Below are 11,061 nucleotides of genomic sequence, written 5' to 3'. Positions count from 1 at the left end.
AGTGCTCTCCTGTTGAAGCCAGTGCTTATGGGAGTCGCACATGTGCTCGCGGGCGACTCCAAGCTATTGATGTATGCGGAGCTCGCAATGTTGAAATCACTCAATCAACGGTGATAATTAGCAAATTACCCACTTGGGTGTGGCCCACTGTCTTGGCATTTTTAGCTCACCTTTTGCTGGGCCATGGGCGAACAACTTTGCTACCAGAACCGGACACGTGCTTCGGGAGTTCAAGTAATTGTGTCCAGGCCCAATACCCAAACATTGCAAGTTGCAACTTCCGATGTGATTCCTTATCCTTATCCTATCCACAACACTTGTCCTGAAATCCAATCGATTGAAACCCTTGTTTGTGATATATATGAGGTCAACCAGCAACATCACCTTCTTAACTGCCAACTTTCAATTTGGTTTGGTCACCTTGCTTGCTCCCTGCACATTTACAGCCACTCTCTCCATCTTTCCAAATTTTATGCAAAACGATTGTCCATGACATGAGCGCACAAACACCATTAATGACAATAGTTTCCACCAAGTTATTGCCTCAGAACCTCCACGCAACCACCGCCCAGCTGAAACTCACTTCCCATTCACCTCACACCAACGCTGCTGTGAGCTGCAGAGTGTGTATTTCATCAAATGGTAGAAACAGCTCCAGAAACCTAACAAAGGTAATGGTTTCTGCTGAAACAAAACCAACCCATTTGCCAAACTATGATATCAAAGAGACACATTTGATCAAGGTCCTTAGCAGGTCTTGCAAAGCAGGCCAGTTCAACGAGTCACTTTACTTTCTTGAGCTTATGGTGAACAAGGGCTACAAACCTGATGTCATTCTTTGCACAAAGCTCATTAAAGGGTTCTTCAATTCGAGAAATATCGAAAAGGCCATCCGGGTTATGCAAATCTTGGAAAAATATGGTGAACCTGATTTGTTTTCATACAATGCATTGATTAGCGGGTTCTGCAAGGCAAATCGGATTGAATCAGCAAACAAAGTGCTTGATAGAATGAGAAGTCAGGGATTTTCACCTGATGTTGTGACCTACAATATAATGATAGGGAGTCTTTGTACTAGGGGCAAGCTTGGGTTAGCTTTGAAGGTCATGGATCAGTTGGTGAAGGACAATTGCAGGCCAACTGTGATTACCTACACAATCTTGATAGAAGCAACCATTGTTGATGGTGGAATTGATGAAGCCATGAAGCTTTTAGATGAGATGCTATCAAGAGGGCTTAAACCTGACATGTATACTTACAATGCAGTTATTAGGGGAATGTGCAGAGATGGGATGCTGGATAGAGCTTTTCAGTTTGTTAGGAGCTTAGATTCCAAGGGCTGCCCACCGAATGTAATCTCGTATAACATTTTGTTACGAGCACTTTTAAATCGTGGTAAATGGGAAGAAGGGGAAAAGCTAGTGACTAATATGTGTTCAAGAGGTTGTGAGCCTAATGTTGTGACTTACAGCATTTTGATTAGCACGCTGTGCCGCGATGGCAAAGTTGAGGATGCGGTAAACGTGTTGAAGATTATGAAGAAAAAAGGGTTAACTCCAGATGCTTATAGTTATGATCCTTTGGTTTCTGCTTTCTGCAAGGAGGGGAGATTAGATTTGGCAATAGAGTTCCTGGATTACATGATATCTGATGGTTGCTTGCCAGACATTGTTAACTACAATACAATCTTGGCTGCTTTGTGTAAGAGTGGAAAAGCTGATCAGGCTTTGCAAATCTTTGAGAACCTAGGTGAAGTGGGATGCCCTCCAAATGTGAGTTCCTACAACACCATGTTCAGTGCACTGTGGAATTGTGGAGACAGAGTAAGAGCTCTGGGAATGGTATCAGAGATGGTAGGCAAGGGAATTAAACCTGACGAGATTACTTACAATTCACTCATATCATGTTTGTGCAGAGATGGGATGGTAGATGAGGCTATTGGGTTGTTGGTAGACATGGAAACTGGCGGTTTTCAGCCTACAGTTATCAGTTATAACATTCTTCTTCTTGGATTGTGCAAAACACGTCGAGTTGTAGATGCCATTCAAGTGCTCACGGAAATGGTTGAAAAGGGTTGTCGCCCGAATGAAACCACCTACATTTTATTGATTGAAGGAATTGGTTTTGCAGGTTGGCGAGCTGAAGCTATGGAGCTTGCCAACTCTGTTTTTAGTTTAAGGGCTATTTCTGAAGATTCGTTCAAACGTTTGAATAGAACCTTTCCCATGCTTGATGTTTTCAAAGAGCTTACCCTGTCTGAGATTAAGAACTAGCTTTTGGTATATACTTCAGTGCATTTTCAGTTTCTCATGGACTATTCTGAATGTTCTTGCTAGTTTTGCATGGTGCCCTGAAATCATTCCATGTTAACTGAGAGTAGATCCTGAATGTGCAAAGGGTTCAGATTACAAGTGCGGCATGCTTATAAAGGAAAAAGAATGAGTTGTAGCAGGTAATTCAGTGATGGACTACAAATGAAACAAACATATGCAGCTGGATTAAAAGACCATTTTAGGTTCCGGACGAAGTTCGAGGTTGTGTCCCCTCAACAATGAGCAAATTGCCTTGCAGGGCAGGTTTGGCAATACCTGGAGGGTTGATATTTTGCTTTGCAACACAGCACAGAAGAACATGGCAAACTTTAGTTTGTTTTTTAAACCTTTTCTGTTTTATTTACTAATGCAAACATTTGCTCTAGAGACATGTTTTTCTCCTTTTATAGTATCTAGTTTGTTTTTCCTTCCTAACATTCACTGGAAGTTTTTGGGGCTTGTCTTGTGAACCAAAAAATGAAAACAAGAGGACCCTAAAATATAAGAGAGAAGATACAGTTTCCCTCCCCCTCTTTTATCTCTGGGAGCAAATCTTGAATGGCTAAAGAACCAGTTGTAATTCCATCACTCATGACATTTAGCGGCGCCTAACATCTAGCTATTAACATAGATATCATAATAAGCTCTGGAACCACGAGAAGCAACGGATCAAATGGCAAACAACAAACAGATAATTCACTTTCTGCAAGGAAGAGTGTCTAAATTTTAAATATCTCCTATCTTGCCAAAATAGGAACAGCACCAAGTCCACGTAAAATAAACTTTTTAACCATAGCATTTAGCATAGCCATATAAATTAGTTCAATTTGAAAAACTCATGTTTTTAGTTGATGTAGATCAACGCAGACCTTTCCCTCCAGAACTTCCAGCAAGAAAAAGACATAAGATATTGACTATTCATAAGAGTCGACAGATGAGATTCAGAGACAGAAAACCATGATAGAAATTATCAAACAGAATTAATTTCTGGTAAAACATTATAAGAGAACCACCTTATGAAATTGCAGATTCTATACAACTTCAACAAAGAAATGGTAGTCTAGATGCCCATAAGAAGTAACAAAGTGAGTCAAAATTTTGCATAAACCCTATCTATTTTAACACATGACCTCTTCACTTAAAATGTTCCATTCGATCAGCTTCTGATGCAACTCATCAGCCTCTTTTGTCATACCAGCAGCAGCTACACCTTCAATTATAGTTGAATAAATTGCCCCATCTGGCATGCATCGATTTGATATCATCATTTCTAGAACTTGTATTGCAACATCAACTCTCTTGTTTCTACATAATCCATGGATCACAAATTTGTAAGAAATATTACGGACCGGATGGCCTCTCTTCTGCATCTCCTTCAATATCAGAACAGCTTCCTCAACTAGATTCACCCCGCAAAACCCACCAACCAAAGAACGATGGGTAATTTCATCAGGAATGATTCCATTTTCTACCATTTGACCATACAATCCCATTGCTTTCTCCATACAACCCTGTTTAGCCAACCCATCGATCACAGTATTGTAAGTGATCAAACCAGGTGAACGACTGGTGCCACATAAAAGATGAAGTAATTCAAGGCCCTGATTAATCATTCCCTCCCTACAAAGAGCTCCCAGGAGTGTGTTATAAGTTATAATGTCAGGCGAACAATTTTGAGAAATCATTTTAGTAAAGAAGTTGATGGCACGATCTAAAAGCCCAAATTTACATAAACCATTGATCAAAATATTGTAAGTAACAACTGTAGGGGATTCGGAAGTTCCATTCATTATTGTGAAGATTTCATCAACTTCATCCCAGCACCCACGGCTACAAAGAGAATGGAGAATAGTGTTGTAAGTGATAGCATTTGGCTTCAACCCATGAGATAGAAGATTATGTATAATCAAAGCAGTATCTTCAAGCTTATTGTGCCTGCAAGTAAAATTAATCAGAGAATTGTAGGTGATAATATCAGGATAACATCCCTCCACCACCATATCATCCAAAACTTCCACAGCCCGCATGGTTCCACAGTGTTTGCAGACTAGCTCAATGAGAACTGTATAGGTGACTATATAAGGAGGGCATCCCTTTCTCAATTGGTCCTTCCAAAAGGCAATTGCCTGATCAAAATTCCCAAATGTAAACATGCAGCGAATAATTGCATTGTAAGTAATCACATCCGGAGGGCAACCAGTCAAGCTCATGTCTTCCACGAGATCAATTGCAGACCTTAGCTGTCCTCTCTTACAGAGACCTCCAACCATCATGTTATAAGTTATAATATCTGGAACCCCCCCAGACATGATCATGATCTTCAGAATTTTCGCAGCTTTATCTAATCGATCTATTTTGACAAGGCCCCGGATTAAATTTGTGCAAGAAGGGAAGTATGGAATTTGGTTTTGACGTGCCATGACCTCAATTAACCTTGATGCATCGATTAACCTCCCATGGCTGCAAAATTTTCGAAGAATATCATTATTGGTTTCCTCAGAATTTCCAACAAAGCGCCCTTCTACATTCAATATAAAAGAAGTACGAGTCTTCTTTTTATTTATTTCCTCTCCAGATTTTTTCTCAGTACCCATCTCATCATTACCAATGCTCCATTCATCTACGTTAACTTCATCGACTCTATCAATACAAACATTTCTTTGGAAACCCTTACGCTGTAAAACACGCACATTTCTTTTGGAACTAACATCTCCTTTCCACTGTAAACAATATTGAGCTTCATGATTATACTTGTTCAAAAACTTTGATATTGAGAAAGGTCCAATGCCAGAACAAGGACTAACTTGCTTTGTACACCCATGCAAAGTACGAACATCAACTGTAAAATTCTGTTGGGTGACAGTATACTCCATCATCTCCTTCTGCTTGAACAAATGAAGTCAAACAAGATAAAAAGACCAATAGGAAGTATATCTTGTAATCCAACTATTGTTCTTCTCTAAATCCAAAGAAATGAGATTCTCACAAAATGGGGAATGCCCAAAGTTTATTAACTTTTAATAGACTCCGAAACAAGCAAAACAATTACCCGGCTTTCTTGACTCTTCTGCTTCAGATTGAGAACTACAACTGTGAAAAGGTTCAAACCAATAATATCAGTACCAGCAAATTTCAAACATGAAAAGGAGGCAAAGGAATTAACCAACACAATTACAGAAAACCATCTTTCAGCTCAACAAAAAGAAAAAGCGAAAGAAGATTTTGTTTTCGCTCCTATTCCTATATAAAACAAGTTCAAAGTCTCAACCGACCACGTGCCTAGCCAGCCAGCTACTGTGAACTCAGTTGTCAATTCATTAGATAATTCTCAAACAAATTTCCATTATTCACCAAAATTCAAACAGCCAATATCTTCTTTTCAATAATTTCAACAATCCATTTAGGCCATTTTCACATAATCAGAATTCAGAACCATTTGAACTTCAGCTTTTACCGTTTCATCACACTGCAGCACATACAAGACCAAATAAAAGTATACATACATATATAGATAGATAAAGGAGCGTACTGTGAGGTTGGGCTTTAGGTCTGTCTGTCCTTCCGTGAGTAGTGAGAGGAGAAAGAAAGCTCTGTTTTTTTTTTCTTTTTCCTTTCCGGTTTTTGCTAATGAAAAGAGCGCTCTGTTGAGTTGCTGTTGCTGATAAAATCGAAAAGGCAGACGTTAATAACTAGGGACTAGGGTTGTCAAATTGCAATCAGAGGTCAATGAATTACATTAATCTCCACTGAAGTTAATAAAATTAGACATTCCTCCCACAGAAACAAGTAAATTACCATGTCGGGCCCAATCGAATTGAACAATTTCAAAACAGCCACCTTTAACTTAAAAAATAGAGAAAAAACCCTGTGAAAAATCACATTATTTAGTTTACACCCTTTGTCTCTCCCTCTTTTTGCGTTTACTCACTTTCTGAAACAAAACTCATTCTCTGTCTGTCTCTCTCTCCCTCTTCTGGTGATGTAATCTTTTTCCTCTTAGGTACCAATCACCATGATTAATTCATAATCTCATTTCCCAAAATGGGTACATGCTATTGCACACTCCTCAAAATTTCTGATGTTGTACTGAACTGAATATATTATCACTCCCCATTTCTTAGATTTTTCTTATATTTTTTCTTCTTAAAATGAACGTCTGTAAATTTTTGTCTGAAGAAATGAGTTTTCTGGATGCAGAGATTAGGCAGCGAGCTGATAAGAGGGGCAGGCAAATGCAACCTTGAAATCAAGGCTGACACATGCATTGCAGTGTCTAAAATCAGCTTTCATCTACTCTTGATCGGAAGAAGTATCAAGTATTCAGAAAAAATCTTAACAGCGTCCTGATTGATGTTCCAGGGTTCTTGCGGACAATGTGACATATCAAATCATATGCACTCCTACACAATATTTGTAAATATGAGGGAGGGGGGAAAAAGGGATATTCTGTTTACCCTTCTTGTAAAGTCATACCTTTTATACAAATTTATAAATAAATCCAATCCTAAACATATATTCATAAAAAAACTCAAGCATTATTTAAACATAGAAACACACCCAAAATCAACTCCAAAATCAACAATTTTATATTTTTTGGGTGTATTTATAAATGAGTTTTGAGTGTGTGTAATGATGAGTTTTGGATGTGTTTATAAAGTGTTTTAGGTGTTGAGTTTTTTTATAATTTTAACTCCCATTTTGGGTGTTTTAGTAAAACTCCCTACATTTTATGCATGCCATTTTCTAGTTGAGAAAACTTTGCACTGTAAGGGTAGGTTAATAAATCGGATATTCCATTGTTGACTCACATCACATCCAGACGGGCCCACGACCCGATGCAAACTCAAAATCAAAAGATAATACGGTGTCACTTTTTATAAATTCCTTTATCATTCGTTCCTCAAAATTATCATCATTAAACATCTTCACATATCCCTACATTAACTTGATTCACACCAAGAGTCTAGTTGGAATTGAGAAATAAAGAACATATTCACTATGTCTTCTACAAATCTCTGGCTCACTTGTGCAAAATACTCTTCTTCGAAAGCTTTGGTTTCTTCTGACTGTAGTTCTACCACAAAACCATAGAATGGAACAGATACACAAAAGGTAAGTACATATTACAGTATGGCAAGCGGGAAATTTGAAACTACACGACACAAGTGGAAATAATACCTTTTGTCTGTCTAGTGCGTCATAATCTATCCTCTCCCTCCAGTTACTTTTGCGAAGTTTGATTGGCCGATTTCCCACATATTTACCTGGAATTTGAGACAATTACATTATGACAGTTATCATATGAATCAAAGTCAAACAATATCAACAACACTCAATATGATTACAACCTACTTCCCTACACAAAATCAGCAATTTAAATACCCAAACGAGAGCATAAACAGAAATAGTATGCCCAATTATTCTTACCATTCATTTCCTTGAGTGCTCCGGCCAGGTCAGAAGGGTTGGCAAAGCTAACAAATCCAAAGCCCTTGGTTTTGCCAGTCCTCTTATCTCTAACGACCTAGATATGGTGATAAAGTTGACATATACAAGTTCTTAGTTTTCAATCACAGTAAAAAATCATAAATTCTATGAGAAAAAGTAGATGAATCAAAAGCAGCTACAAACTGCACAATCAGCAAAAGATTATAGCTGCAATCCATGCAGTCAACATAAATATCTCACACAATGACAACAAGAAGCAAAGCATAAGATACACAAGACTAAAGAAAAAAAAAAAACAAAGTATAATTTCAATTTCGTACCATGCTCTAGCTTGGATACCCATTGGCCCAACTCCCATATTCCTCTACACCCCCCTTGCCCCACCACTCTGGTTCTCTCAAATGGAAACAAGCCTTAATGCAGCAACGGAAAGACTTTAGATGTGTTTCAAATTTTAATTTTAGTTCCAAGACATCAGATATAGTTTTTTAGGGCCATAATGCAAAATTGAATGGAGCCAACTCTTGTATGATTTTGAAGGTTGAGTGGCAAGGAAATCCAGTGTTAAATGGTTCTAAACTCAATTGTCTAACAGTTGTTAAATATTTTTATGTTAAAAGGACAAAATCAAAATTTCAAATTTCTTACACAGAATTTCACCGACCAACAAAAGTAATTATAGAGTACTGTTTTCCCGAGCCCAAAAGAAAGGCTAAAGACCCACCCCTAAGGTTCATAAAAATATTGAGAAAAAGAACCCGCTCAGAAGCTCAATCGGTTCACTAACCTGACTCCAAACTTGTTCAATCGACCCAACAAGCAATAACTCAAGCTAGCCCATGAGAGTCAGGTCAAATTCAACCAAATCAAGCTCCAAATGTTGATTCCAGCAGTCCAACCTATATTAAATGGTCAAACCTGATTTAAACTAACTTTGAGATCTCACAATTAGACAGCAAGCGCTTGAAAATCACATAATTTCATGTCGGTTGTCAGTACACCTCTTACGGTTAAATGTTAGAAGTACATGAACTCAGAGAAATGCAAAAATGCATCATGAACACTATTCATAAGGTCACACATCTAACTAAAATGTAAACAGTAGACGAAACCTACCTTAGAATAAATAAAACATTAAGTGCTCTGTTCTCTTGAAATATAAATCTGAAGAGGAAATGTAAAATGTTTACACCAAGCAAACAATTTCAATCAAGAAAATAATTTCAAAGGAAGAAAGAGAAAAGGTATCTGAGGAAGATACTTACTCTGGCCATGTTAAAGGAAGGAAATCGTGAAAATGCTTTTGAAAGGACATCATCATTCACCTCATTACCAAGATCACCACAAAATAGGCGATAATCATCTGTCAAAGCCAAAACCCAACAGAATTGTAAGGCATGAAGATGCACCAAACAGAAGACGAATCGTGAACACACTAACGTTGCGAATGAACAACATGTTAAAACACCCAAAAAAACTATCATGAAAACCAAACCCCATGAAGAGTGAGGCTTTTAACAAGGTATCACATATCTGTTCCATCAGTTGACTAAGTAGCCAGAAGGGCAACATCATAACTGGCATTGTAGGAATAAATAGATAAAATTGAAATGGCACGCAATCATGGTATTGAATGTTAATGTTCGTGTATGCACGAATATATGTGGAAGAATATACAACTAATTTGATAAGGGAAAGTTTAACAGTGAAAGCATGCATACTTTCTGGCCATTCTGCAAGAGTTGGGTCCTCCCAAGACTGCCCAGCAGCTTTACGAGGGATGGCTTTCTTCTTAGCTTCAGCTTTGTGCTCGATTTCACTGTTTGCCAGGGCAGCTTTCACACTCTCAAGAGCTTCAGGTGTAATCGTCTGTGCATCCCTTTGAAATAACTGCTGAGCCTGTTCATTTCACAACAAATTATATACATGAAACCTACACATCCAAACAATTTCCCCTAAAATAGCAAGAATTGATAAGTAGCTCTATGCAAGTTACAGAAATATCCTACTTTTGACGAAAGAATAAAACAATGAAAGAAATCCCATTCTATTTATTCTCAGTTATTCAGGAGATCAGACATTGGTTAATAAACCTAAACATATGCATATATGCATCCAAGAGTACATGCATGTAAAGACATGTGCGTGATGAGGGTTTGAGACAGACCTGTTGATACTGCTGAGGGAGAGAGTAGACACCAGAGGTCGGCGCCGGGGCCGGGGCTGGGTAGACGGGCGGGGCTGGTGGCGCGGCAGCGGCGTAAGGCGTGGGATACTGGGGTTGCTGGAGGTGAAAGGGCATGGGGAAGTAGGACGATGACGACGAAGCGTTCGCGTATGTGAATTGAGAGGAAGTCGACGCAGGAGCTGTGGAAGAAGACGGTGGGGTCGCCATGGGCGATATCGGAACTAAGCTGAGCTAGGGTTTTGAATGGGCAGGAATCGGGTACAATCGGGATCGTATTGAAAAGGGAAAGAGATTTCAGAGACTTCTAGAGTTTTGCTATTTCTTTCGTTCCCTATAAATTACCGTTAATTATTTGATGCCACAATCGAAAAGCTAATTGGGCCCGTGCAAAATTGATCGAAGACCTATCCCAAACAAAAAGAGAATACAACAAATCAGTACGAAGCCCAAATCTAAGAACAAAACAGAAGGCCCAAACAACCAAAACAACAACAACATTGAGGATTACGAGAGAGAGAGAGAGAGAGCAAAAAATTATGCACATACAATGACAATAGAGCTTACTTCTGCACTTGCGGTTATGTATTCATCTTCTCTCAATATCGTTTGTATTCAAATAGAAAAATAAATTAATTAATATCCGTAAAAGTAATGAGGGTGGATGAAATTTTAGAATTCAAATATTTGTTCCCTTGTACCAAACGAAACAAAAAGTTTATAGATATAATTTTACCCCAAATTCATCCCTTTATTCCTATCACAATTGAAAGCAATTTGATTCCTACTGAATTTATAATTGCAGCAAGGTCACCCAAGTTGGTTCACATGTGATGTGACAAATGCACTTAATTTTGATGTGTTTTTCATTTTCATTTTGTCCCATTCATATCTACTGCAGTAAGTTTGTTCTTCTGCATCTGCTAATATTATAAAGTTAAATTTTCCAATAGTAATCTCCCTGTGTGTAAGTGATGATGCAGAGACAGCGGGCGGGACTGGCCGAGAAAGTCAATGGAGTGGCCAGCCAACCAATAATCAATCACCAATGGATGGACAGCAAATGCTTGTATTGTATATGTCGTAAACAGAAAGAAACAATTTTATTTATTCTCT

The 11,061-nt window shown here is 38.3% G+C and overlaps 3 protein-coding genes across 3 annotated transcripts; 1 reads left to right on the top strand and 2 right to left on the bottom strand.

Moving 5' to 3' along the window:
- Positions 1-77: 77 nt before the first annotated feature.
- On the top strand, positions 78-2,697 carry LOC103318699 (Pentatricopeptide repeat (PPR-like) superfamily protein). Its single transcript, XM_008220107.3, has one exon. The coding sequence runs from the start codon at positions 495-497 to the stop codon at positions 2,271-2,273; it is 1,779 nt and encodes a 592-aa protein (XP_008218329.2). The 5' UTR covers positions 78-494; the 3' UTR covers positions 2,274-2,697.
- Positions 2,698-3,258: 561 nt separating this feature from the next.
- Positions 3,259-5,990, bottom strand: LOC103318698 (Pentatricopeptide repeat (PPR) superfamily protein). Its single transcript, XM_008220106.3, has 3 exons — positions 5,842-5,990; positions 5,362-5,402; positions 3,259-5,194 (listed from the first exon to the last, which is right to left on the bottom strand). Exon 3 carries the CDS (start codon positions 5,186-5,188, stop codon positions 3,431-3,433), a length of 1,758 nt encoding a protein of 585 aa, XP_008218328.2. The 5' UTR covers positions 5,189-5,194; positions 5,362-5,402; positions 5,842-5,990; the 3' UTR covers positions 3,259-3,430.
- Positions 5,991-7,161: 1,171 nt separating this feature from the next.
- LOC103318697 (RNA-binding (RRM/RBD/RNP motifs) family protein) lies at positions 7,162-10,270 on the bottom strand. The gene is made up of 6 exons (XM_008220105.3): positions 9,928-10,270; positions 9,482-9,659; positions 9,026-9,123; positions 7,740-7,836; positions 7,491-7,576; positions 7,162-7,386 (listed from the first exon to the last, which is right to left on the bottom strand). Exons 1-6 carry the CDS (start codon positions 10,153-10,155, stop codon positions 7,333-7,335), a joined length of 741 nt encoding a protein of 246 aa, XP_008218327.1. The 5' UTR covers positions 10,156-10,270; the 3' UTR covers positions 7,162-7,332.
- Positions 10,271-11,061: the final 791 nt, after the last annotated feature.

This window comes from Prunus mume, linkage group LG1, assembly GCF_029339155.1.
Source record: "Prunus mume cultivar Tortuosa linkage group LG1, ASM2933915v1, whole genome shotgun sequence".
Classification (NCBI taxonomy): domain Eukaryota; kingdom Viridiplantae; phylum Streptophyta; class Magnoliopsida; order Rosales; family Rosaceae; genus Prunus; species Prunus mume.
The sequence above is the reverse complement of the archived record's forward strand: the minus strand, read 5'-3'. Positions and strand labels throughout refer to the sequence as shown.

Coding starts and splice junctions, on each gene's coding strand:
- LOC103318699 (XM_008220107.3), top strand. CDS start 495: ATGAGCGCACAAACACCATTAATGACAATAGTTTCCACCAAGTTATTG.
- LOC103318698 (XM_008220106.3), bottom strand. CDS start 5,188: ATGATGGAGTATACTGTCACCCAACAGAATTTTACAGTTGATGTTCGT.
- LOC103318697 (XM_008220105.3), bottom strand. CDS start 10,155: ATGGCGACCCCACCGTCTTCTTCCACAGCTCCTGCGTCGACTTCCTCT. Junction 9,124..9,481: donor TCTTGCAGAATGGCCAGAAA/GTATGCATGCTT, acceptor TGGCTTTGACAG/ATGATTATCGCCTATTTTGT. Junction 7,577..7,739: donor AGCACTCAAGGAAATGAATG/GTAAGAATAATT, acceptor CTCAAATTCCAG/GTAAATATGTGGGAAATCGG.